This window comes from Trichechus manatus, unplaced genomic scaffold (assembly GCF_000243295.1).
Source record: "Trichechus manatus latirostris isolate Lorelei unplaced genomic scaffold, TriManLat1.0 scaffold00061, whole genome shotgun sequence".
In the NCBI taxonomy this organism is placed as follows: domain Eukaryota; kingdom Metazoa; phylum Chordata; class Mammalia; order Sirenia; family Trichechidae; genus Trichechus; species Trichechus manatus.
This window is the reverse complement of record NW_004443997.1, coordinates 13193021-13220786: the sequence shown is the minus strand read 5'-3', so window position 1 is coordinate 13220786 and position 27766 is coordinate 13193021. Positions and strand designations below refer to the sequence as shown.

General features: G+C 38.9%; 1 protein-coding gene and 1 non-coding gene across 3 annotated transcripts in view; both read right to left on the bottom strand.

Moving 5' to 3' along the window:
* The window catches only part of TMEM116 (transmembrane protein 116), a 42147-nt gene that overhangs the window by 5386 nt on the left and 8995 nt on the right, over positions 1-27766 (bottom strand). The window contains exons 3-7 of one of the 2 annotated variants that reach the window (XM_004379127.2): positions 22552-22683; positions 6779-6883; positions 2603-2652; positions 1609-1692; positions 1149-1287 (exon numbers count right to left, since the gene is read on the bottom strand). In XM_004379127.2, coding sequence (XP_004379184.1) covers positions 1149-1287; positions 1609-1692; positions 2603-2652; positions 6779-6883; positions 22552-22683 — 510 coding nt within the window. The remainder of the gene's footprint in view (positions 1-1148; positions 1288-1608; positions 1693-2602; positions 2653-6778; positions 6884-22551; positions 22684-27766) is intronic. The other variant, XM_023733650.1, reaches the window with a different exon arrangement.
* LOC111821055 (U4 spliceosomal RNA) lies at positions 18487-18590 on the bottom strand. Its single transcript, XR_002824541.1, has one exon. It is a non-coding gene; the product is annotated as a U4 spliceosomal RNA (small nuclear RNA).

The following is a 27766-nucleotide window of genomic DNA, read 5'->3' as shown; positions in this document are numbered from 1 at the left end:
ATTAGTTCCAGTAGTTTTCTTGTGGATTCTTTGGGGTTTTCTGTGTGTAAGATCATATCATCTGCAAATAGAGATACTTTGACTTCTTCCCTACCACTTTAGATGCCCTTTATTTCTTTTTCTAGTCTAACTGCTCTGGCTAGGACCTCCAGCACAATGTTGAATAAGAGTGCTGATAAAAGGCATCCTTGCCATGACTTACTTTTGAAGGTCAAAATTCTCCACAATTATATTTGGTTCACAGGTACTTCGACCTGTTTTCATAGTTCTTTGGCTGATTTACCATATATGGTTAGTGGTAACTCTGGCGATTCAAATAGTAGTCACGGTAGAAGGGAAGAGATTACGAACTCAGGTAACCTAAATTTGTGAATTGAGTTTGGTATAAAACAATACAAAGGGAGGATACTGCAGAGAACTGGAACGTATATGCGCTAAAACGTAATTTTTTAAGAAATGCTGTGCTAGCAAAATAAATCATATTTGTGGGCTGAATTCGGTCTGCAGGCAGATAGTTTGTAATCCCTAAACTAGGATATGAGGAGAGGAGAAAATGATACTGAAAAGTAGGCATGATAAATAAAAAAATATTTATTTGCTTACTGATTTTGTACTAGGCAGTTACATATAAATAACTTACTTTCCAGTGACTATTTTAATTGTACATCATCCTGATGATATCAAATGAGTGTTTGATAACTGCATGAGCCACTTAGCACCCTAGATGGACATAGCATAAATGCAAATTTATGGCCAAATGAAGAATTGAGAAAAGATAACTCTATTTATTTGAAAAATTAAAGCACATGTCCTATGTTCTAGTGTTGTTATTCTGTATAAAGAGTACCTATGACACATACTAGTTTTCTGGTCTGGTCCTCCATGGTGATCCACAGCAACATGTATTAGTTCTAGACTGAGCATAATCCTCACATAATGAACATAGGCTCTGTTCCCTACTCAATTTGATCTTGGGAAGTCCAAAAGGCTGAGGTAGTAATTAAATTTTCAAGATATCCTAGCCAATTTCTTAGTTCTAGGATCATAAGAAATGCCCTTCTACCCTATCCTTCCAAGTTATCCCAAGCCCTGGCAATACCACCTCCCTCTTTCTCCCGTTTGCCAAGGCAGGTAGGGTGGCATCATACCACAATGATGAGGAGGCTGAGGAGAAAGCTGGCCAGGAAAATGGTGATCCCATAAAAATAAAGTATGCTACAGACAGATGTGTTGGTAGAAGGCAGGAGTTCAGCCATGGCTGATGGTGGTGAAAGCATCAGGATACACCTAGGAAGAGAATGAGTAGACAGGAGTATGGCTACAGATTAAGACTAGAGAGATACCCAGTCAGTGAAACAGAAGTTAATGAGTTTTGCTCACCTTTGCCCGTAACTCCTTGTTCCCCCTCAAAGCCACATTATTCTCTAGTCACTTTGTCTTATATTTCTACTTAACGTGTTTTCAGCCTTGACAGTACCTTGCTCCACTGCCCATTTCCAATACAAACACCTTGGCTAGAATGTATGTAGAAAGTCTTTTCCCAACTCTGTTTGTAGACAAGAACAGGTGAAGTCTACAATGAAAATGATAGATTTGGTCCTTACTTGCCTGTGGCTCTGGCTGAAGTTGCGGAAACATTCACCGGTATTACCCAGGCAGAATACAGGTATCATCAATAATAGAGGTATCAGGCTAGGGAAGAAAAACAAACTTATCACCCTGATATCTAGACTTTTTCATGACTTGCCCCTTTGCAGAATATTTTCCCATCCTTCTCCCAGCTCCATCACCCTACCAATCTCTGCAAATACACACACATTTAATTTCCTCAAGAAAAATACTGCAATTTCCAGTTGCTGGGAAAGTGAAGTAGAGAATGCATTTTATACCTGGGTTAATGAACTCTAAACAGAGTTTCATAGAAAGTCTCTGGGAATTGTGCAGTCAGATCAAAATCCAAGTGGGTCAAAGTAAAAGGAAAAATCTACCAAGGAGCTCTGTGCTCAGTCTCTTTCACTCTCCATGGTGAGCTTCATTCTCATCAGCCCCCTCCTGGGAGCATACCAAAGCATACCTTTAAAGAGCCAGATATTAATTCAGCTAAATACAGCCAGCTCCCTTTAAGAGGAGAAGATTCAGGAGTAGAAGTTATGAAGTCTAAAACTAACTCCGATCTGATGTGACCACTGCCCTAGGTGTGATCCAGCCTCTTTCTGGGCATCATAACTATACGGTACACAGACAGTGTTATAAAGATGGATGAGGTCTTAAAGGCCATCTATTACAGCCCTTCATGATTTGGAAAAGGAATCAGAGCTCCAAAGGCTTAAAGGGATTTTGTTCAAGGTCACATAGAGTTGATGGCAGACTTGGGGTTAAAACACAAGTCTGTAACATCCAACTTCCTCCTTATTCCACCTGGGAAAATGGAATCAGTGACCACATATTTGTTGCTTCCTACTCAGGAACACTCTAGGTCTATGAGGACCTAGGAGTGATAGACTCAGTGGAAATAAAGGGCATTGTCCTCCTCTTTGTTTCCACCTAGACACCAGAATAATGAGAGTCTGCACCTTGCTAGGAAGGAAATAAAAAATCTTACCTTGACATAATGATGGCCATCTGACCAACGCGACAAGTATAATCTATTACCTATGAAAAGAATAAATGTGAATAATGCCTTAGGACATTGCCAATCACATTACAGTAAATACCAGGTCATCACTCACCACTCAGTAGAGCAAAATGATTTCAAGAGTAGGCTTGCTTCTTTCAAGCAATATTTGCTATAAAATTCAATGAAACAGATAGTTATTTAGCATTGGAGATAATAAAATTTTATCTGTAAATAAAATACTCTAAATAAAAGTATAATTTAAAAAAAAAAAAAAAAAAGGCCACAAAGAGCCTGCAGGAAGTAGCTTAATTTAAGATCTGGATACCAGAACAAACTATTTTAAGAAGACAGACAAATGTAAAATCACACAGTAACCTTCCATCCATGGTTCAGTCCTCTTCTCCTTTAGATTCAGAGAGGTGTGGATTTTTTCCAATCTTATGAGTGGAATGAAAGTCACGTATAAGATGACCAGCAGAAAGTATAACAGATCAGGATTAGTATAATAGATTAGGGTCAAATAAGCCTTTTGGATATAAGACCTGTTAGACTCTATAAGAAAGAACATTTCAAAAATTCCTACTTGTGTTAAGCACTGTAAAATAACATAGGAAAAAAAGGCTCCTACCCACTAGGAGTCTATGATGAAAGATTCTGAACGGACACGTTAAAGAGATAATAGAAGAAAGCTTTTTCCTATTTTTTAAGTTTTCTTCTTTTAAGGCAGTGGCCATATCATATTCTGGAATGACACTGTTAGGGATCAATAAGCATTAAATGAGTAATTAATCAATAATCAGAAATTGGTAACTGATCTGCCCTGACTAGTTTAGATCAGGAACAGCAAACAATTTCAAGTAGAATGGCCAGTGTTAACTCTGGGAAGTCAGTAAAATTAGTCTTTGGTGACCTCTCCCACCCTTCCCTTTTTTTCTTTATAGTCTATCTTCTATCAGGTGTCTATCCTGCGTTTAATTCTTCTTACCTGGCTGTCAATGGATCCATGATAAAAAGCTTACTGATAATGCTTTAGGGCTGAATAAAAGATGAAAAAAGATATCAAGACTCCTGGAATACAGCTATAATGGTAGAATAATAGGCAGTGGGATTGATATTTTGGGTTAGAGCTTGTCTCCTTGAAACTAGTGATATAGCATGGGTTATAAAAAGAGGTATATGCATTTTGTGCATAGAAAGCAGGAGAATACCAAATATGAGGGCTAATCGTGTGCTTCTCTCTCCCTTTTCCTTCAAAGATTAATTTGTTTTCCTGCCAGCAACCTAGCCTCATAAAAATAATTCTCCCATGTTGACCCCATCCATGGCTTCTGGTCTCATTATGACAACTTCTTCAGGGGATAACTCTGGCTGAATAACTTCTTCTAAGTCCCAGTCAGTCTCTTGGCTTATGAGTGAATGAATGAATACATGAATGAGTAAAAACTTTAAATACTACTTCTGTAAGGCCATTGAACTTTGTAGGCATTCATCTGCTTGAAGTGAGGGAAATAAACTAATTGTTTCCTAGTAGTACCTTCCAGTTCTAGGACTCCAGGATTATCCAGACAAATTTGTAAAAGGATATATACCCATGGGTCCTTACATGGAATCTTCAGAGGCAAGTAAGAGAAAGAGGCACTAGAGCATAGGCCTGTGGCTACTAGCTAGGTGCGGTTAGTTAAATTTAAATTAATTAAGATCAAACAGAATTAAAAATTCAATTCCTCTGTCATACCAGCCACACTTCAAGTGCTCAATAGCCACATATAGGTAGTGTCTACTGAAATGGACAGTGCATAAAATATTTTGATCACTGCAAAAAGTTCCATTGAACAGCATTTGTACAGACTAATATCTTCTCCAGGATGTGGATTAAGGGGCTTTTTCATGTTAATTTTTCAATGATTTCTCCACTGACCTTCCTCCTTGAAGCAAAAAAAGAAAGAAAAACAAAAGTTTTAAAAGCATTCTCTGCTCCTGCCTTTCTTCACCATCGAGCATCTAGAACAAGTCTAGAAAAAGGTAGGAAAGATACCTTCTCAAGAAGTCAATCTGATGAGGATTTCACAGAATTACAGCACTTTAGAGCTGGAAGGAACATTAAAGATCACTTAGACTAAATACTTCATTTTATGATGAAAATTTGAGGCCCAAGAAAGGGTGACAATGTACCCAAAGTCAGACAGGAGATAAACGACAGAACTGGGTCTAGAAGACAGATCTCCTTATTCACCCTGAAACACTCTTTTCATGGCCTGGACACCCTCTTAACTTAGTACTGAAGTCACTCCTGAGGTTCACCCTTCAGCCAAAGATTAGACAGCCACACAAAACAAAATGAGACCAAATGGGCATGCCAGCCCAGGAGCAAGGATGAGAAGGCAGGAGGGGACAAGAAAACTGGTAATGGGGAACTCAAAGTCGAGAAGGGGAGAGTGTTGCCATGTTGTGGGGTTGGCAACCAATGTCACAAAATAATATGTGTATTAATTTTTTAATGAGAAAGATTTGCTCTGTAAACCTTCATCTAAAGTAGTATAAAAATAAATAAAACTAAACATTTAAAAAAAAAGAGAGAGACACTGAGAACAGACAAGATGAGGAGAAGGTCATGTGAAGACAGAGGCAGAGACTGGAGTGATGCAGCCACAAGCCAAGGAACGCCTGGGGCCACCAGAAGCTGGAAGAGGCAAGTGAGGATTCTCCCCTAGGGCCACCAGAGGGAATGTGGCAATACCTTGATTTCATACATGTACCCTCCAGAACTGTGAGAGAATAAATTTCTGTTGTTTAAAAAAAAAAAAAAAAAAAAAAGCTCTTTTCATGATGCTATAGTACCACCTATTCATTTAACAAATATTTATGGAGCTTCACTATGTACCTGACAGTATACCACTTTCATAAGTTCTACAAGTGATTCGTAGGCTCTAGGGAAAGATATGTTGTTGGGAGGCTTTCCAGACTCATTTACTCTATAGTGCCCTTAAACAAAAATTCCCCTTCAAAAAACAATGGAATGAATAATGCAGAAATAAGAACACTGGAATATTTAGTAAAATATGTATAATAAGATGAAAATACATAAAGACATTAAGAAAAATAAAAATTTCTAACATCATAAAGATGTCATCTGCCAGGATCATTTAGTGTTATACCAAAAGAATCAGAAATAAGAATCCAGGTGTAGTATACAATGGAATACTATTTGGCATTAAAAAGGAATGGATTACTGACACCATGAAGTTAAATGGATAAACTTCAGAAATATTATGCTAAGTAAAAAGAGCCAGATACAAGAGACCATACACTGTATGATTCCATTTACATGAAATGTCCAGAAAAGGCAAATTTACAGAATATAAATAGATTAGTGGTTGTTTGGTGCAGAAGGTGGGAAGGAGATTAACAGTAAATGGGAATGAAGGATCTTATTGGGGTGAAGAAAATATTGTAAAACTGATTTATAGTGATGATTGCAAAATTCAGTAAATTTACTTTAAAAATCATTGAATTGTACACTTGAAATTGGTTAATTATATGATATGCAAAATATGCCCCCTCAAAAATCTAGGTGTACTCAATTAATGTTCTCTTCCCCTCTTTTATAATTGTAATGCTGGATAGTGCCAAAAACTGTCTTTGTGAACCAAAGAAAGAGACTACTCTCTAGATCCACCTTATTTTCTAACTGCCCACATTAATTCCTCTGCCCTTTTGCAAACCAATATCCGTCAGGCACACTTTCTGAAGAAATGCGACAGAGAAGAACAAACACTCTCCCTTTCCAATACTTGTAGCCCAGATCTCATGTTAGCATACAGAGCCCCTTCCCCAATTCTTCTCCAAGGCCTTTTTCTTTACTCTAACAACAATCATGGACTGGCATGTAGCCAAGAATTTCCCTTACTGAAGAATGGAACTAGGTATGAATGGCAGAATTTTAAATGTTTCCTATAATCGAATCTTTTTTTCTTTTTCATGGTGGCAAAGGAGAAAAGAAAGTCATGCCAACAGAATGAAAATTCTGTAGGAATATGGGTTTTCATTGATTAACCTCCATCAATTCACCTCACCAGAGCCAAGTGCTTACACTGTTTATCAGGGACATAATGTTTTGTTTTAGCATACCACTCTTAACTATCAGCTCTGAATTAAACTCACCAGTGGAGATGTGCTCTGTCCACTCTGGTTGTGTTTCATCCTCAGCTCTGTGTACAGGTACCAGATATAATTGACGGTGTAGAAAAATGAGGAAATGTAGAATATCTAGGTAAAAATCAAGACAACCCATAATAACTGTCCCACTCTGATCCCTTTCAACTTATTCCATTATTTTTGACTATGAGAATCCTACCTACTGGACTATTAGTAATATACTACCTAGTATTCTTTCCATGCAAAACCAGGCCAAGTCTGAGAATTCCACTCCAGCCTACCTAAAACATGGCCCAGCTTCCTAGTGACTATTCAGAGCAACAGTAGCATTATCCACCTTCTCTCACCCAACTGTTTGACTTTAATGAAGACGTGACAGAATCTCTACTTTATTTTTTAACTGAAAAGGATTTAAAAAACTTTTTTTATTGTGCTTTAAGTGAAAGTTTACAGTTCAAGTTAGTTTCTCATACAAACATTTATACACACATTGTTATGTGACCCTAATTACTCTCCCTGTAATGTGACAGTACATTCCTCCTTTCCACCCCAGATTTCCCGCGTCCATTCAACCAGCTCCTGTCCCTTTCTGCCTTCTCATCTCACCTCCGGACAGGAGCTGCCCATTTAGTCTCATGTATCTACTTGAGCTAAGAAGCACTCTCTTCATGAGTACCATTTTATGTCTTATAATCTATGTCTGAACACTTGGCTTCAGGAATGGTTTCTAACTGAAAAGGATTTTTAATTAAATTTTAATTAAATAAAGATTTCCATTTCTAGTAATGAAAGCCTAGGCTATTTGAACAAAACTTTCCATAAAAAAGAGAAAAAAAAAAACTAAATACCCCAGGCATCTAGAATGTGGTAAAGATGGTACCTGGTAGAGAATATTGCCAATAAGTATTAAGTGATTTATGGTAATGATTGCAAAAAAAAATAAACAAGCTATATAAAATACTTTTTTAAATCCTTAAAAGCATCAAAGAATTGACAAGAGAGCAAGGAACCAGCAGAACAAAATCTAGAGGAAGGCACTTCTGCTTCCAGCCTTGATGAAATAACGGGAACAGAATTTATCCTCCAGCCTTAAACAATTAAAAATTGGACACTATATATGAAAATAAATGGTTTTCAAACATGGGACAACATGCAGTGTAAGACAGTAATCCCTGACAGAAAGAAACAAATTAGGTGAGTCTACCAAGGGCCCCAGCTTACGGGTGGGATTGTGGTGTTGGAGAAAAAAACTGAATATACCATGGACTGCCAGAAGAATGAACAAATCTGTCTTGGAAGTACAGCCAGAATGCTCATTAAAAGCAAGGATGGCAAGACTTTGCCTCGCGTACTTTGGACATGTTATCAGGAGAAACCAGTCCCTGAGAAGGATATCATGCTTGGTTGACTAAACGGTCAGTGAAAAACAGGAAGACTCTAAACAAGATGGACTGACATAGTGGCTGCAACAATGGGCTCAAGTGTAACAATTGTGAGGATGGCGCAGGACCAGGCAGTGTCTTATTCTGTTGTACACAGGGTCGCTATGAGTCAGAACAGACTTGATATCACCTAACAACAACGACATACCTTTTTTGTCGTCTGTTTCTTCGAATTCTTCCCTTTCTTGTATGTTTAGCTGTTTTTTTATGAAGAATCATTTTGATTCCGTTCTCATTTCATTTTGTGTACCTTTTTTGGAAATTTTCTTAGTGGCTACCATGAGGGTTACCTTTACCAGCCTAAATTTATAACAACCTAATTTACATTGATACAAATTTAACTTCAATAACATACAAAAACTCTGTCCTATACCATTCCCCCTCCCTTTATGTTGCTGATGTCACAAATTACATCTTTATATACTATGTACTCAGCATCATATATTTATAATTAGTATTTGTCAAGGATTGAATTGCGTCCCCCCAAAAAATGTGTGTAGCATCCTGGCTGGGTCATGATTTCCAGTATTGTATGGCTATGTAGTCTGATGTGATTTCCTTATGTGTTGTAAACTCTATCACTATGATGAGGTTATATGTGATCTCTTTATGTGTTGTAAATTCTGTTACTGTGAAGAGGTTATGCTGATGAGGTTTACAAGATTAGATAGTGTCTTAATCCAATCTCTTTTGAGATATAAAAGAGAGAAGTGAGCAGAGACACAGGGAACCTCATACCACCAAGAGAGCAGTGCCGGTAGCAGAACGTGTCCTTTGGACCTGGGGTTCCTGCTCAGAGAAGCTCCGAGACCAGGGAAAGACTGATGCATCACAAGGACCTTTCTCCAGAGCTGACAGAGACAGAAGGCCTTCTCCTGGAGCTGAAGCCCTGAATTTGGACTGGTAGCCTACTGGGCTGTGAGAAAATAAACTTCTCTTTGTTAAAGCCATCCACTTGTGTTATTTCTGTTGGAGCAGCACTAGGTGACTAAGACAGAATTTGGTACTGGGAGTGGGGTGCTACTCTAACAGATACCTAAAATGTGGAAGCAGTTTTGCAACTGTGAATGGATAGAGAAGCGGCAGCAGCAGAGGACCAGCAGCAGCAGAGAATCAGCGGCAGCAGAGAAGCAGAAGTGGCAGAGAACCGGGAGTGGCAGAGAACCAGAAGTGGCAGAGAACCAGAAGTGGCAGAGAACCGGCAGCAGCAGAAGCAGGACACCAGTGCCAGACAGCGCTGGAGCTGACCTGGCGGAGTGAGATGCCTCCGGGCACTTATCAGTGGAATTAGACTTGCTGACCCACAGGGCGAGAGAGCTGAGTGCCTGTGTGCAGGAGGCTTCCTGGCAGAGTAGAGTGCCTCTGGGCATCTATTGGTGGAACCACTGAGTTTTGGAACACTTGCCCCAGCAGGGCAGACGCAGGCATGAGGCCTGAGGGCCAAGAAGACACAGGAAGCAGAAGCTGAAGAGACAAGGAACACAAGAAGCTGAGCTGCCTCAGTCTCAAAAGGTATGGCCGAGACCTTTGGGGTTTCAAAGGGTGGAGCCATGGCCCCTGGTGTTTCTAAGGGTGGAGTTGTCACTCCAATGGACTAGGAGAATGGTGCACCTAAAGCCGAGGGAGCAAAGCTGCTGTCCCATTGGGCCTGGAAGGCGGAACTGAAGCCCAGGGCCAAGAGGCCTCCACTCAGAATCCACAGACTGTGGCCAATACCTAGAGACTGGAAGGCAACGCTATTGTGTAAATTGTCTCAGAGAACAGAAGATTATTTTCAAGCCTTGAGGGCTAACGTAATGTGTTCTGCTCACTTGCTTGGTGCCTGTTATTCCTTCTTTCCCTGCAATTTCTCCCATTTGTAATGGATATGTCTAGCTTGTGCCTAGATTTCACAGATGAAGAGGAATTTTTGGATTCTGGACTTGGAGTTAAGACTTTTGCTGTGATATGACGAGATGAATATGTTTTGCATGTTGCAAGCATGTGATTGGGGGCAGGGGGCAAAGGGTGGAGTGTCAAGGATTGAATTGTGTCTCCCAAAAGATGTGTGTAGCAACTTGGCTGGGTCATGGTTCCCAGTATTGTATGACTGTGTAGTTTGCTGTGATTTCTTTATGTGTTGTTAACTCTATCACTATGATGAGGTTATATGTGATCTCTTTATGTGTTGTAAATTCTATCACTGTGATGAGGTTATGCTGATGAGGTTTACGAGATTAGATAGTGTCTTAATCCAATCTCTTTTGAGATATAAAAGAGAGAAGCGAGCAGAGACACAGGGAACCTCATACCACCAAGAGAGCAGTGCCGGGAGCAGAGTGTGTCCTTTGGACCTGCGGTTCCTGCATTAAGAAGCTCCCAGACCAGGGAAAGACTGATGCATCACAAGGACCTTTCTCCAGAGCCGACAGAGAGAGAAGGCCTTCTCCTGGAGCTGATGTCCTGAGTTTGGACTGGTAGCCTACTGGACTGTGAGGGAATAAACTTCTCTTTGTTAAAGCCATCCACTTGTGGTAATTCTATTGGAGCGGGACTAGATGACTAAGACAGTATTTATACTTTTTGTCTTTTATATCACATAGAACATACAGTTTGTCTTAGGCTGGGTTATCTACAGGAGGAAAACCAGTGAAGGGTATATATATAGAGAGAGAGAGTGAGAGAGATTTATTTCAAGGAAATGGCACACGCAGTCGTGGAGGCTGGCAAGTCCCAAATCCATGGGTCAGACGTCAGGCTGGAGACTCCTGACTCACATGGTTGCAGGGCTGACAAACCCAAAATCGGCCAGTCAGACGACAGAATGCTGGCTCATGGGGCTGTGGGAGCTGGTGAATCCCAAAATCTGCAGGTCAGATGGCAGGCTGCTGGCTCATGCCCCAAGAACCAGAGGTTAGAGGATAATGAGTCGGATGCAGGATCTAGAGAGGGCAAGCTTTGCTAGAACATATATATCTACTGGATGCAGGCCACACACCCAAGGAAACTCCCCTTTCAACTGATTGGCTGCTTACACTGGATCACAATGGATGACGATTACATAATACCTGCCAAACCACTGAGAATGATGGCCTAGCTAAGTTGATACATAATGTTAACCATCACACAGTTATTCACAGTATTCTCTTATAATCCTTTTTAATTACTTTAAGTTCGACAGTCATGTCCCCTCTTTCATTCCTGATTTTAGTAATATGAATCTTTTCTCTCTTTTCTTGTTCAGTCTAGCTAAAGGTTTGCCAATTTTGTTGATCTTTTCAAAGAATCAACTTTTCTTTTGTTGATTTTCTCTACTATTTTTCTATTCTCTATTTCATTTACTTTTGCTCTCATGTTTATTATTTCCTTCTGCTTGCTTTGGGTTTGATTTGTTCTTTTTCTAGTTTCCTAAGGTGGGAGGTTAAGTTACTTATTTGAGATCTATTTTCTTTTTAAATATAGGTATTTATAGCTATAGATTTAGCTCTAAGCACTACATTGGCTGCATCCCATAAGTTTTGGTATGTTGTTGTCTAATTCTTTGTTAAATTATCTTTAATAGATGGCAGCTCAAAACTATCATAGAAAATACAGATAGTTTCCAGTCAGTATAAAAATACTCTCACTATTGGTATCAGCAATACTGTAATGACTATAAAAACAGATGAGATTTTTCTGAACAACTTCATTCCTGCTCCTCTGCAGACAGTGCTCATTTTCTGAGCAACAGAAAATAAGATTAGAGCATTTCACTCTAAAGCAGACTGTAGATGTTCCAAAACACTTAGGGTGACAGGTAAACCTACTTCTATTCCACAGAACTAGGGTCCAAGGGATTTGTGTGTGTGTGTGTGTGTGTGTGTGTGTGTGTGCTTTAGGTGAAAGTTTATAACTCAAGTTAGTCTCTCACACAAAAATTTATACACACATTGTTATGTGACCCTAGCTGCTCACCCTATACCGTGACAGCACATTCCTCCTTTCCACCCCAGATTTCCCGTGTCCATTCAACCAGCTCCTATCCCCTTCTGCCTTCTCATCTCGCCTCCAGACAGGAGCTGCCCATTTAGTCTCATGTATCTACTTGAGCTAAGCAGCACACTCTTCATGAATATCATTTTATGTCTCATAGTCAAGTCTATCCTTTGTCTGAAGAGCTGGCCCCAGGAATGGTTTTAGTTCTGGGCTAACAGAGACTCCAGGGGCCACGTCTTCTGGGATTCCTCCAGTCTCAGTCAGACCATCAAGTCTGGTCTTTTTACTAGAATTTGAGTTCTGCACCTTACTTTTCTCCTGCTCCATCAAGGTCTCTGTTGTGTTTCCTGTCAGGGCGGTCATTGGTACTAGCTGGGCACCATCTAGTTCTTCTGGTCTCAGGCTGATGGAGTCTCTGGTTTATGTGGCCCCTTTTGTCTCTTAAGCTAGTATTTTCCTTGTGTCTTTGGTGTTCTTCCTTTGCTCCAGGTAGGTTGGGACCAATTGCTGCATCTTAGATGGCTGCTTGCTAACTTTTAAGACTGCAGACGCCACTTACCAAAGTGGGATGCAGAACATTTTCTTAATAAACTTTGCTATGCCAATTGACCCAGATGTCCCCAGAAACCATGGTCCCCAGACTCCCACCCCTTCTACACGGTCCCAAGGGATTTTTTTTTAAAATACTTACTCTTAACAAAGGGGATTGGTCATGAGACAAATCTCTTCTGTCACACATCAGACATTAAACTATGGAATTAACCAGAAGTTAGTACACCATGGCTAAATGAAGCAAAGGGTAGCCCAAAGAGACTAGGATCAGCAATCTAGCCATATAGAAGGTAAAATGACATCATGCTTGGTAAAGCAGAGGGTCATCAAAAAACAGGAAGACCCTCAATGAGATAGATTGCAACAATGGGCTCAAACACAGCCAACATTTGTGAGTATGGAGCAGGATTGGGCAGCACTTCGTTCTGTTGTACGTAGGGTTGCTGTGGGTCGGAACTGACTTGACAGCACCTAACAACAACAACAACAATAGTGCCTCTAAGCATGGAATTAAATCCAGAGGTCAGCTATTAACCAGCAAAATTTATTTAAACTCCTATTATATGTAAACCATTAGAAGACCCTAAAAATCACACTAATAATGTTACATAAATCTCCAGCCACTGTAAAATTTAGGCCTTGGAGTTAGGCAGACCAAGTTTAAGAGTTTGGGGGCATAATGAGAAAGCATTAACAAGCAAAGATATTGAAATCTAATCCTGGATGAGAGAATATTTTTAATAGACCCTGTTTTCTGTTGCTAGGTAAATGTAGATAGTAATGGATCAGTAAGTATGTGGAGGAAACGAAAGGCCTGCAGTTGAATCCTATTATTGAGGATGATGATGATTATAATAAAAATAACAATAGTTTATGCTAACTGAAGGCAACCACTTTGCATGTGTTATCTAATTTAATCTTCACAACAACCCTGAGAATTCTATTATTATTCTTATTTTACAGATGAGGAAATTAATACTTAGAAAAGTTAACTTGTTTAAAATCACACAGCTAATACAAGTGTCAGATCAGGGATTTGAACGCAGATCTGTTTGACTCCAAACTCCATGCTTTAACTCTAAGCCACAAACCTCATGTTATTTGCAATCCAAACTGGTGTCTCTAAAGCATCTGACTAACACATTCTTCCAGAAAGTTAAATTGGCTTCTTGAACTATGAAAAGATGACTGCTAACACTTCAACCTGTATCAAAGTAAACACTAGAAGAGCCAAGAGTAAATAAGAGAGGCTAACTGGGACAGTTTCTGGCACTGGCATTTTTCTCTTATCTTGTTTCTCCATAGCAGTTTTTCCTAGTAAACAGAAATTTAAGCACAAAAATAATCCCTGCCCCTTCTGGAGAAAGCACAGAATTTGTTCCTGACCCCAAGGTTGATCTGGACAATTGTGTACAACTGAATTAATCTCCTAAGTGCAGAGCTAGTCATCTAATACAATAAAAAAAAAATCTCAGTAGTTTAGACTATGGATCAGATACCATCCTTCAGGGCCAGATGTTGTAGTGTATACAAAGCCATCTGATCCACATGTTGTTCAAGCCCTGTAATATCACAAAAGAAATAGCACTTGGAAAACCCTACATCTCAACCTATTAATCAAAGATAGTTTGGTCCTCAAACTCACTGTTTCTCAGGTAAATTCCAGATTATTTCTTGGTAAATGATTCATTTCTTCTGCTCCAGTTCAGTGAAGTGGCGTAAGGGTGTTCCAGTTGTACTGAGCCAATTCTCCTGCCTCACCAGCTCTAGACTTCCTTTAAAACTTTTTTACTATTTGTATCAGGCAAGAACTCAATAACTGCAGCCAAATAATAAAATCATAATATAAGAGGTGAATAAGCCTGATTCTAATTTGTACCCCTCACCTACCCCAGTAGAGAAGAAAAGCTTGACACAGAAAAATAGTCACATGTCCTGAAGTTTCAGTATCCTAAACTGGGAAAGGACTTTGAAAAAGTCCATTTTGTACAATGATTTCCAAATGCCATTTCAGAAATCAGTGCTGATCCCTAACAAAATATTAATTGGTCTAATAAATAATGAGAAAAATACAGGCAATTGTCATAGACTGAATTATGTCCCCCAAAAAATATCTGTCAACTTGACTAGGTCATGATTCCCAGTATTGTATGACTGTCTACTGTTTTATCATCTGATGTGATTTCTCTTTGTGTTGTAAACTCTATCGCTATGATGTAATAAGATGCATTAGTGGCAGTTATACTGATGAGGTCTACAGGATTAAATAGTGTCTTAAGCCAATCTCTTTTGAGAAATAAAAGACAGAAGCAAGCAGAGAGACATGGGAACCTGATACCACCAAGAAAGCACTGCCAGAAGCAGAGCGCATCCTTTGGACCTGAGGTTTCTGTGCAGAGAAGCTCCTAGACCAAGGGAAGATTGATGACATGGACCTTCCTCCAGAGCTGACAGAGAAAGCGTTCCCCTGGAGCCGATGCCCTGAATTTGGACTTATAGCCTACCATACTGTGAAAGAATAAACTTCTCTTTGTTAAAGCCATCTGCTTGTGGTATTTCTGTTACAGCAGCACTAGATGACTAAGACAGCAATGTAATGAGTTTTTCATATAGCTAAATTTAGCAATTTAGAGAAGCATCCTTTATTCTAAGATTATAGTCTGCCTAGTGTTTTGTTATTAAATTTTGTTTCTTTTATGAAATTAGATGGTTATTGTTTTTTAAATGTTCTTAATTCAGCAAAATATAAAGTTGGCAACACTATAACAACTCTCGCATGTTTCTGTTTTTATTTTACTCATTTGTAAAATCCTGAAGTCTAGGAACAACTGAACCTACTTACATAGTGTATCACCTGGTCTTCAGGCAAAAATAGAAAATTCGTTTCACACAGATGAGAATTATGGATACATCTGATAGAAAACACCACAGTGAACCTGATGACTTATTAACAATCCTCAAGGTTTCTATCCAAGCTAAATTCTTTCCTATTACTGCTTAAGCCTATTTTATTTCATTCTGATTTAGTTGAAATGAATAATAACTGCTAACCATGTTCCAAAAAACTTAGCAGCAGTTTTCAGGAAGAACAAGGATATTTTTCAAAAGGATCTTTCTGCTCAAAGAATAGAACAGGAAATTTGGATTCAGAAAACTGGATATCTTGTTAGTTTAGATCAGGTGACTGGTTCTCTTTTCTTTACCATGACTCTCTTAAAGTCTAGGACCTCTTCATCTGCTTGTGCAAACAAGGGAATGCCCTGTTCCCTCCACCCTACTTTTTTCTCAAGAACCAGACAAAAGAGAACTTTGAAAAATAGAGACATTTCATCTAAACTGATTAGGCTGTGGAAGTAGGGGGCATGAAGAAGGTGAAAATTTCTACTTTTCAACTGTATACCCCTCTTTACTATTTTAACTTTTATCTAGAGCATGTTTTAGTTTTATAAATTATGCACACTAATACAGGAAAACTAAAAAAAATGAAAGTGCTCCATTTTAAGGAGTGTATGTATTTCTGTCTTGGTCTCCAGCTCTAAAAAGTATTAAGTACTAGGATGCTCCCGTAACGTGCGCAGGGAGGAAAAAGTCAAGTTTGAGTTTGCTTTTTAATGGAATAATAATCAATTAGAATATCTAATTCTCAGCTCTAAAGTAGGAGAAAATAGGAAGTATTCTTAAATGATTCTTACTAAAGTAAAGGAAGTAAAGGTGAAGGTTAGGCCCTAAAGGTCTGTTAAAAATATTCTCATTATAATTTGTCTAAAGAGAAATTTAGCTATGGCACCAGATTTAAGGTAATCTCTTCAAGGACTCTGAAACTAAGTCTAGGAAACTTTGGTTCTATAAAATGGATGCTTGGGTGTGCTGTGAAGTTAAACAGGTCAACAGTAATGGGATTACCAGAAGATCAAGACAGGCTAGAGTGAAAAAAATGGCTCTACACGTTTACCTGGGTCTAGTGGAAAAGTATTTATTTAAGCCAGACCTGGGACAGTTTCAGTTTTTAGTACTATTCAGGTTTTTTAAAGGCATTCAGAGACAAGAAGGGTTCTGCCAGGTGCATACTACTTTAATTGTTAAGACGTACTGGATCACATAAAATGTAGCTCTGGTTTGGTACTGACCTAGATCTCCTCCCTTCTGGTCCACGGCACTATCTACTATTTTTCTTATGATGGCTTATACAGTTGGAGGATAGTTCCCCTTCCCACAGCCTCTCCTGGGCCTGTGAGCTTTTGGTAAATGATTGATTTTTCCTGTTCCAGTTCAGTGAAGTGGTACAAACGGTGCTCTGGTTGTACTAAGCTAATTCGCCTCTCTGACCAGCTCCGGGTTTTCTATATCTAGCACATACTGGCCATTTCCAAACCAACTTTGGGAAAAGGAGGATCTAATGCCTTGACAGATCAACATAGCTGACCTATCTTGTCAAACAGAATCTTCTGCCTTAAACAGCTCTCGCCATAGGAAACTATCGAAAGAAGATTCTGAAATCTTTCCAAACTGGGCAATAAACTGGATCCACTTTTAGGACTGGGAAGAAGCAGTCACTCTTGGTATAGCACTTAGTTTGTTGTTGTTGTTAGTTGCCATCGAGTCAGCTCCGACTCATGGGGAACCCATGTACAACAGAATGAAATGCTGCCTGGTCCTGGGCCATCTTCACGATGTTGGTATGCTCGAGTCCACTTTGCAGCCACTGTGAACTTTAAGTGTCTTCCAACCCAGAGAGCTCATCTACCAGCACTATATCAGACAATACTCTGTTGTGATCCACAGGGTTTTCATTAGCTAATTTGCAGAAGTAGACAGCCAGACCCTGCTTTCTGCCGTCTTAGTCTGGAAGCTCCACTGAAACCTATCAACCATGGGTGGTCCTTCTGGTATTTTTTGTCTGTCTGTTTTATTGTGCGTTAGGTGAAAGTTTACAGCTCAAGTTAATTTCTCATACAAAAATTCATACACATATTGTTTTATGATATTAGTTGTAATCCCCACAATGTGACAGCACATTCCCCCTTTCCACCCCAGGTTCCCTGTTTTCAATCAACCAGTTCCTATCCCTTCCTGCCTTCTCATCCTGCTTTTGGACAGAAGCTGCCCATATGGTCTCATATATCTGACTGAACTAACAAGCACATTCCTGACGTGTATTATTTTTTGTTTTATAGTCCTGTCTAATCTTTATCTAAAGAGTGGACTTCGGGAATGGTTTCAGTTCTGGGTTAACAGTGTGTCCAGGGACTACAGTTTTGGGGGTTCCTCCATTCTCTGTAAGACCATTAAGTCTGGTCTTTTACATGAATTTGAGTTCTGTTCTACATTTTTCTCCTGCTCTGTCTGGGTCTCTCTGTTGTGTTCCCTGTCAGGGCAGTCACTGGTGGTAGCCGGGCACCACTGAGTTCTTCTGGCTTCAGGCTGGCGGAGTCTCTGCTTCATTTGGTCCTTTAGTCCCTTGAGGTAGTATTTTCCTTTTGTCTTTGGTTTTCTTCATTCTTCTTTGCTCTAAGTGGGATGGGACCAGTTGATGCATCTTAGATGGCCACTCGCAATCTTTTAAGACCTCAGATGCTACTTACCAAAGTGGGATGTAGAACATTTTCTAAATAAACTATGCTACGCCGAATGACTAAGATGTCCCCTGAAACTATGGTCCCCAGGCCCCAGCCCCAAGCACTCTGTCCCTCAAAGTGTCTGGATGTGTCGAGGAAATTTCTTAGCTTTTGCTTTGGTCCAGTTGTGCTGACTTCCCCTGTATTGTGTGTTGTCCTTCCCTTCGCTGAAGACGATACTTGTCAAAAGTTTTCAATTAGCAATAATCGTGCCTCAGATAAACCTTGGCTACAATATTGCCACTGTGCAAAGCTCTAAGTCATATATATTTTTTTAACAGAAAAACAAAGTCTACTATAAGAGACCAAATGGTACACATTTACCCAAAAGTAAAGATGAGAAGGAAAGGAGGGGAAAGGAAGCTAGATCAGTGGAAACAGAACAAACAGAATGGAAATAATGAGAATGCTGACATGTTGTAAAAACTGTAACCAATGGCATGGAACAATTTGTATAAAAATTGTTAAAGGGGAATCTAATGTGCTGTGTAAATTTTTACCTAAAACACAGTAAAATATTATAAAAAAAAAAAAGTCTAGAACCCAGGTCTCCTTACTCTAGGTCTTTCTCTACTATTGCTCTCATAAAGTTGGATAAATGGATCCGCTGAAGTATTTCATCTGAATTGTGGGCCTCAACTTAAAGGATAAAGCCAAGTAAAATAGTATTCTTTTCCTCCAAGCTGGCAGAATTTACTGGGAGAAAGGACAATGGGGAATACTGAAACTTTTATTTTAGTCTGGAAGAGTGTGGCTTTATTTTCTATTCTAAAAAAATAATTTAGACGTTTGTAAGAATTATTTATTTTAGGTTAGAAGGGACGGGAGGGGTTGGGGGGGAACTAAATAGACAATAGATAAGTGGTAACTTTGGTGAAGGGTTAAGACAGTACACAATACTCGGGAAGCCAGCACAACTTGCACAAGGAAAGGTCATGAAAGCTCCCTAGACACATCCAAACTCCCTGAGGGACTGAATTGCTAGGCAGAGGGCTGTGGGGACCATGGTCTCGGGGAACATCTAGCTCAACTGGCATAACACAGTTTATAAAGACAATGTTCTACATTCTACCTTGGTGAGTAGTGGTTGGGGTCTTAAAAGACTGTGAGCAGCTGTCTAAGATACTCCACTGGTCTCATCCCTTCGTGAGCAAGGGAGAATGAAGAGATACTCCACTGGTCTCATCCCTTCGTGAGCAAGGGAGTGAAGAGAACAGGATACAAGGAAAAGATTAGTCCGAAGGACTAGTGGACCACAGCTACCACGGCCTCCACCAGACTGAGTCCAGTACAGCTAGATGGTGCCCAGCTACCCCTACTGACTGCTCTGACCGGGATCACAACAGAGGGTCCTGGACGGAGCTGGAAAGGATGTAGAACAAAATTCTAACACACAAAAAAAGACCAGATTTACTGGCCTGACAGAGACTGGTGAAACCCCAGGAGTACTGTCCCCAGACATCCTTTTAGCTCAGTGGTGAAGTCACTCCCGAGGTTCACTGCTCAGCCGAGGGTTGGACAGCCTCATGAAACAAAACGGGACTAATGAGGCACAGCAGTCCAGGGACAAGGACTAGAAGGCAGGAGGGGACAGGAAAGCTAGTGATAGGGAACACAAGGTTGAGAAAAGACAGTGTTGACATGTCGTGCAGTTGTTATTCCTTGTCATAGGGCAATATGTGTACTAACTGTTTAATGAGAAACTATTTGTTCTGTAAACCTTCATCTAAAGTACAATAAAAAAGAAAAAAAAAGAATTATTTATTTTAAAGAGTGACATCACACAAAATGGTGCTGGAACAACTAGATCTTCACCGGCAAAATAGTTAAATTTGACCTATACTTCACACTATATATGAAAATTAACTCAAAATGGATCAATGACCTAAAAAAAACCCTAAAACCATAAAACTCTTAGATAAAAACATAGAGGTAAAGTGTCAGGACCTAGACTTTGACAACGGATTCTTGGATATGACACCAAAATCACAAGCAACAAAAGACAAAATAGATAAACTGGATTTCATCAAAATTATAAACTTTTGTGCATTAAAAGACTTTATCAAGAAAGTGAAGAGCCAACCTACAGAATCAGAGAAAATATTTGGGAATCATGTAGCCGATAAGACTTTAGGATCCAGAATTTATAAAGAACTCCTACAACTCAACAACAAAAAGACAAACAACCCAATTAAAAAACGGGCAAAGGACTTCAACAGACATTTCTCCAAAGAAGATATACAAAAGGCCAATAAACACATGAAAACATGCTCACCATCATTAATTATCAGCAAAATACAAATCATAACCACAATGAGGTCCCACTTCACACCCACTAGGATGGCTGTTAATAGAAAAATGAAAAGTAACGATCGTTGGTGAGGATGTGGAGAACTTGGAACCCTCATGCATTGCTGGTGGGAATGTAAAATGGTGTAGCTGCTGTGGAAAGCAGTTCGGTGGTTCCTCAAAAAGTGAAACATAGAACTACAATTTTTAGCAATTAAAGTGCTAAAAAAAAATTTCCCGTCAAACCAGAATTCTATATCCAGCAAAAATATCCTTCAGGAATGAGAGTGAAATAAAGACAAACTTAGAATGAGGAAAAACTAAAAGACTTTGTCACCAGAAGCCCTGCCCTTCAAGAAATGCCAAAGCTGCTCTTCGGGCTGAAGGGAAATGATACCAGAGGAATCTTCAGGAATCAGAGAAGAGCCACAGAATTGGTTAAGTATCTGGGCAATGCAAAAGACTTTTTTTCTACACTTTTTAAAAAATAATTGTGACTACTTAAAGCAAAAAAGTATAACGCTATCTTGTAGAGTTTTCAATAGATATAGATGTAATACATGTAAGTATAGCGTGAAAGTCAGTTGGAAGATGTCATGGATTGAATTATGTCCCCCCAAAAACGTGTGTATCAATTTGGCTGTGCCACGATTCCTGGTATTGTGTAATTTTCCTATCTGTTGTAAATCCTACCTTTATGATGTTAATGAGGGAGGATGGGTGGCAGTTGTGTTAGTAAGGCAGGACTCAATCTATGAGACTCGACTGTGTCCTGAGGCAATCTCTTGAGATATAAAAGAGAGAAGTGAACAGAGAGACAGGGGGACCTCATACGATCAAGAAAGCAGTGTTGGGAGCAGAGCGCGTCCTTTGGACCCGGGTCCCTGCAAAGAAAAGCTCCTAGTCCAGGGGAACACTGAAGAGAAGGTCGACAGAGAGAAAAAGCCTACCCCTGGAGCTGACACCCTGAATTTGGACTTTTAGCCTACTTTAACTGTGAGGAAATAAACTTCTCTTCGTTAAAACCATCCACTTGTGGTATTTCTGTTACAGCAGCACTATATGACTAAGACAAGGAGTATAAGTCCTACATAGTTGCAAGGTTTCTACAATAATGAAGTGGTACAATATTAACTCAAAGTGCTCTATGGAAGGTTCCCTACTTGTTCATATTGTAAATCTCAGAAATATATAAGAAGCGTCATACACTAATGGTATTGTGTCGGTCAATCCATTGACAAAATCCAGGAAAGACATATAACCTATATAAGTTCATCTGTGGTATTTTTGGAGCCCTAGTGGCATGGTGGTTAAGAGCTCGACTGCTAACCAAAAGGTCAGCAGTTCAAAACCACTAGCCACTCCTTGGAAACACTATGGTGCAGTTCCACTCCATCCTATAAGGTCACTATGAGGTAGACTCAATTCAACTGCCATGGGTTTGTTTTTTTTTGTTTTGGTGGCATTTTTAAAACTCAATGTTTATCACATTCCTATAATGAAAAACCATGTGTCATTTCAGATGATGTTGTAGGAGAATTTATCATTATGTGGAAATATGGTCACAATATGCTGAGTAATAAAAATAGATTACAGAGATCATTATTATATTATTTGATTTGCTTTAAAAACATGTATACTGACAGAAAAAGACTGGAAGGGCATATAATATGAATAAAATATTAAAAGTGATTATATCTGGGAAGTTTTAATTATTTATCTTTTCACTTCTCTGAATTTCCCAGATTTTCTGTAATAACTAAGTAGTGTTTTTTAATATGGAAAAACAATAAAAGCTATTGTTTCAAAATGTAACAATAAACAAAAAGGTACCCACTTCCCAGGACAGATTACTGTATCTTTGTCTCCTATCTAGATCTGAGTGTGCCTGTCTTGCAAGGTGCAGTGACAGTCTAGTAGCACTCACCTGTCCAACTGCTTGCAGGTTATAGCAGACGATGTCCTTATTGGCTGCTGAAGTACCATAGAGAAGTGCCTCAATGAGCCAGCATATTCCCAGGAACAGATCAGAGAAACTCAGATAAAAGAGTGGCTTTATCTGCCAAAGTAACAAAAGCTTCATTTCGTAAGTAATACATCCAGGAGAACATAACAATCAATACCTTCATGCTTTACCTTCCTATCAGAAAATTGGGCATCATTTTTGCCAAGCCTTTGCCATTGGTTGAATGTGGAGAATGTAAGGTAAGAAGGAATCTGTAATCACAGCTATCCCAACTGTCCTAGGATCAGAGTACTCGTGGGTGGATTAGTATTGGACGTTATTCCTCAGAGGGACACTCCTTCCTCAGATATAGGATCAAGGAAAGAACGGACAGATGAGAAATTCTGTAAGTTGAAAGGGAAACAACTGAGAGTGTTCTATTTAGTTGCACAGCCAACAACTTCTACAGATAGGAGATGAGATAATCTGCTGAGTGTTTAGGGATGTGGTTGAGGACTTAAAAGAAAAATGAAAACAGACTTTGATATCAATGAAAAGTCAGGGTGGGGAAGAGTGTCAGTATGAATTTTCTGTGTTGCCTTTCGATTGCTGACCAGCTTTGTGAAGTTTTTCTCTCACTGTCTAGTATCCTTCTCTTCCTGGTCTCCCTACTCTCACCTATCTAAAAATAGTCTTGATACTTTTATGAAGAAAATGATAGAATGTTTATTGAGAGACACTAAAGAAAATCTAACGTGAAGAAATGAACCATGCTCATGGATTCTAAGACCCGTATTATAAAAATGTCAGTTCTCCCTAAATTAATCTACAGATAAAATGCAATCACAATTAAATCTCAACAAGATTTTCTTGCGGAACTTGACAAAGTGACTCTAAAACTGATAAAGAAATACAGTGTCAAGAAAGCCAAAACACTCCTGTAGAAAAAGAAGGAAGAAGACTTGCCTTACCACATATCCAGAATTAATATAAAACTAGAGTAAGATATTGTGGTACTGGCACAAGGATGGACAAATAGACAATGGAACAAAATAACGAGCCCAAATGAAACTTATGCACATATACACCCACTGCCATCAAGTCGATTCTGACTCATAGCGACCCTCTAGGTCAGAGTAGAACTGCCCCATAGAGTTTCCAAGAAGCAGCTGGTGGATTCGAACTGCCAATCTTTTGGTTAGCAGCTGAGTTCTTAACCATTGTGCCACCAGGGCTCCATGCATATATATAGACCTTTAATGTATGATAAACCAACCAGTTGCTGTTGATTCTGACTCATGGTGACGCCATATGTTTCAAAGTAGAACTGCACTCCACCAGGTATTCAATGGTTGTGATCTTTCAAAAGTAGAGTGCCAGGCCTTTCTTCTGAGGTGCATCTAGGTGGATTCAAACAGCTAACCTTTCGGTTAGTAGCCAAGTGCTTAACTGTTTGCTCACCCAGGGACTCCTTGATATATGATATAGGTGGCTTTTTAGATCAGTAAAGAAAGGGTAGTCTTTCAAAATTATGATACTAGAACAATTGGGTATCCATATGGAAAAATAATGAAATTGGACCACTAGTTTAGACTTCACACTATATTCAAAAACAAGTTCTAGGTGGATTAAAGACCTACATGTAAAAGGCAAAAATTATAAAGCTTTTATGAGATAATATAGGAGAATTCTGGTTAAGGAAAGTTTTCTTAAACAAAACACAAAGCGCTCTAAAAGAAAAAATTTTAAAAATTCAACCACGTTAAAATGAAAAATGTCTGTACATCAAAGACACCTTTAAAAAATAAAAGATACCATAAAGTACAAAGACAAGCCACAAAGTAAGAGAAGATATGTGCAACACATGTAACTTACAAAGAGCCAGAATCCAAATTGTACTTAAAAAAAAAAAAAAGGAAGAAAAAAAAAACTCTTACAAAGCAGTAAGAAAATCCAGTGGAAAAAAAGCAAAAGATCTGAACAGGTACTTAACAAAAGAGGAAATCCAAATGTCCAATAAACACATGAAAATACGCCTGACCTCATTAGTAATCAAGGAAAAGCAAACTAAACCCACAGTGAGAAAGAATTACACACCCACTGTAAAACAAGTCTGCAATACCAAGTATTAACGGGAACATGAAGCAATGGGACCTTTCACACACTACTGACACAACCCTTTGAAAATAATTTGGCATCATCTAGGAGATATGCATATCCTATGACACAGCAGTTCCAATGTTAGATAAATACCCTATAGAAATTTGTCTATGTGTGCAACAGAAGACGTGTACAAGAATGTTTATAACAGCATGAACAGATAAATTTTAAAAACTCAGGTATAGTCATACTATGGAATGCTAAACATCAATGAAAACAAAATGAACCAGAGCCATACACAACAAAATGGATCAATCTCACAAATAATATTAAGGAAAAAGCAAGTCACAAAACAATACATACAGTATTATTCCATTTATATCACAATCAAAAATAAGCAAAACTACACTATTTATATATACATACACTACTGACTAAATTTTTTTTTAAAAAAAAGAGACGATTATCACAAAAATCTAGTGGTTACCTAGAGGTGAGGGGGAGAACTGTGATTAAGAAGGAGCACAGTAGGTGTGTTGGGAGCACAGGAAATCTTCAATTTCCTGTCGCGATTGTTGTTTATAATCATTCTTTAAACAGTACATATATGTGTCGTGCATTCTATTCCACTCTAATATATCTAACAATAAAAAGTAAATTTAAAGAAATGTTTAAAGTCTTCATTAGATACTACGTAATACAAGGGCCCACCATCAGCATGTCAATGCATCATACTGTTGTGGCTTGTGTGTTGCTATGATGCTGGAAGCCGTGCCACTGGTATTTCAAATACTAGCAGGGTCACCAAAGGTGGACAGGTTTCAGAGGCATTCCCAAACTAAGACAGACTAGGGAGAAAGGCCTGGAGATCTACTTCTGAAAATTAGGCAATGAAAACCCTATGGATCACAATAGAATACTGTCTGAATCAATGCTGGAAGATGAGCCCCCTGGGCTGAAAGCAGTACACAATGGCTACAATGGACTCAAACATACCAACAATCACGAAGATGGTACGGGACCATGCAACGTTTCATTCTGTTGTACATGGAGTCATCGTTGAGTCAGAGCTGACTCGATTGCAACGAATTACAACAACAATGTAAGAACTAATCTCTTTTTTCTTATAGCTTCCTTCCAAATAAGAGGAAAGTTAATAGGGGTGGATGGTCAAGGTTACCTTGGCTAACAGAAACATAAATAAGTCAAATAATGCATATTAAACACATATAAAACTATTTAATAAATATCAGATATTCTTATTTTAACCATATATGGCCTTTGTTCTGAGTAATCTTGCTAAAATTCCAGCCAGATAGCACATTCACAGATTCTACTGGCCTATGACCTGCCACAAGTTTATAATTGTTAATGGACAAAAAATTAAAACTGAAACAAAATAAATCCTAGAAGAGAAAGGCAGCCAAGCAGCTTTAGTGAGCAAGAACGTTACTCTAGACATCGATTCAGGAAATAGCCCTATGTACAGGGAGCTGTTGTTCATTTAAACACACCTAAAGACTTTGGCAGGAAAAGGAGGTTAAAAAGAGGTCTGTTTGCTTTCACTCTGTGGAAAACCATGAGTTCTAATAACAGGGGATAAAGTCCATCAATTAAACAATAAAAATTAACTGAGAACCTATTACTGAAATCATGAAAGATTTCACCCCTACTTTATATAATAGGAGTCCTGGTGGCACAGTAGTTAAGAGTTTGGTGGCTAACCAAAAGTTCGGCAGTGTGAATCCACCAGCCACTTCTTGGAAATCCTATGGAGCAGTTCTACTTTGTCCTATAGGGTCGCTATGACTCAGAATCGACTCGACGTCAACGGCATATATAATAAGATACTATGCTGAAGGGAATACAAAGAAGTGTATGATACAGCCCATGCCTTTAAGGAAAATACAATCAGCTCAGTGCCTGGCAATAAGGGAGACCTGGAAAAAGCATAACTCTTTAAAAACGTATATATTTGTGTGTGCGTGTGTACACATTTGTACTTGTCTTTCAAGATCCAATTATGTTCTCCTTTGAATTTTTTGTTGATACTATGTGTTTTCACTAATGAAGGCATGCTGATGAAAGCACGAATTCAGAATTTTTGTTATGAGTTACGGATTTTTATATCCATTATCTGGATCACATATGTCCCAGCGGCCTCTGGACAATGTAAATCCTGCCAATATGAGTCAATGATAAAATCTTTTTATTTTTTAAATTTTATTTCCTGAAAATTTGCAAAACACAAGGTAAAACATGAAGGCACCTGGCAATGACTACACATACATTTTATTCTAGTCTCCTTCTTCTTAGCCTTTTTGTTATTTTTCATGAAACTTTTCAAACATGGTACAATGCATTCTTCCTTACTGCAAAAGCAGTACTTACAGCCCAAATAAATAAAGCCAAGAGATTTTTTTTACCTCAGGAAAATCACCATTACAATGCATTCTTCATTACTGCAAAAGCAGTACTTACAGGCAAAATAAAACTAAAGGAATTTAAATCTCAGGAAAATTACCACTACTATGTATTCTTCATAACAAAAGCAGTACTAACAGCTAAGAAGCATAAATAGCTGCCTTGGAGTACTGCAGAACTGCTCACAGCACTGCGTTCCACCTACTACACGCGGAAGGACTGACTGGGCCCTAAGAGTGAATTCAAGCTAAGAGTAACTTATAGGAGTTCCAGTCTCTTGAAAAGTACCACTGTGAGGCATTATTCCTTATTGGAAAGGCATTATCTCTGTTCAGAAGCTAGAAAAGAAGGAAGCCAGTAACACCTGGAAACAATGAAAGGCATAAAGGAGAAAAAGGTTACCATGACTGAAGGAAGACTGGCAACAGCTCATTCTCGTGATAAATACATTTTCATAAGAATATAGTAACTGAGAAACATAGTGATGAGGCTTATCTCACAGAAATAAAGGCAAACCTGTCAAAAGTTTAGAAAATTGAGGAACAGACAGTCGTTTTAACAAATGGTGCTGGGAAAACTGGATATCCATCTGCAAAAAAATGAAACAGGACCCATACCTCACACCGTATACAAAAACGACTTCAAAATGGATCAAAGACCTGAATATAAAGCC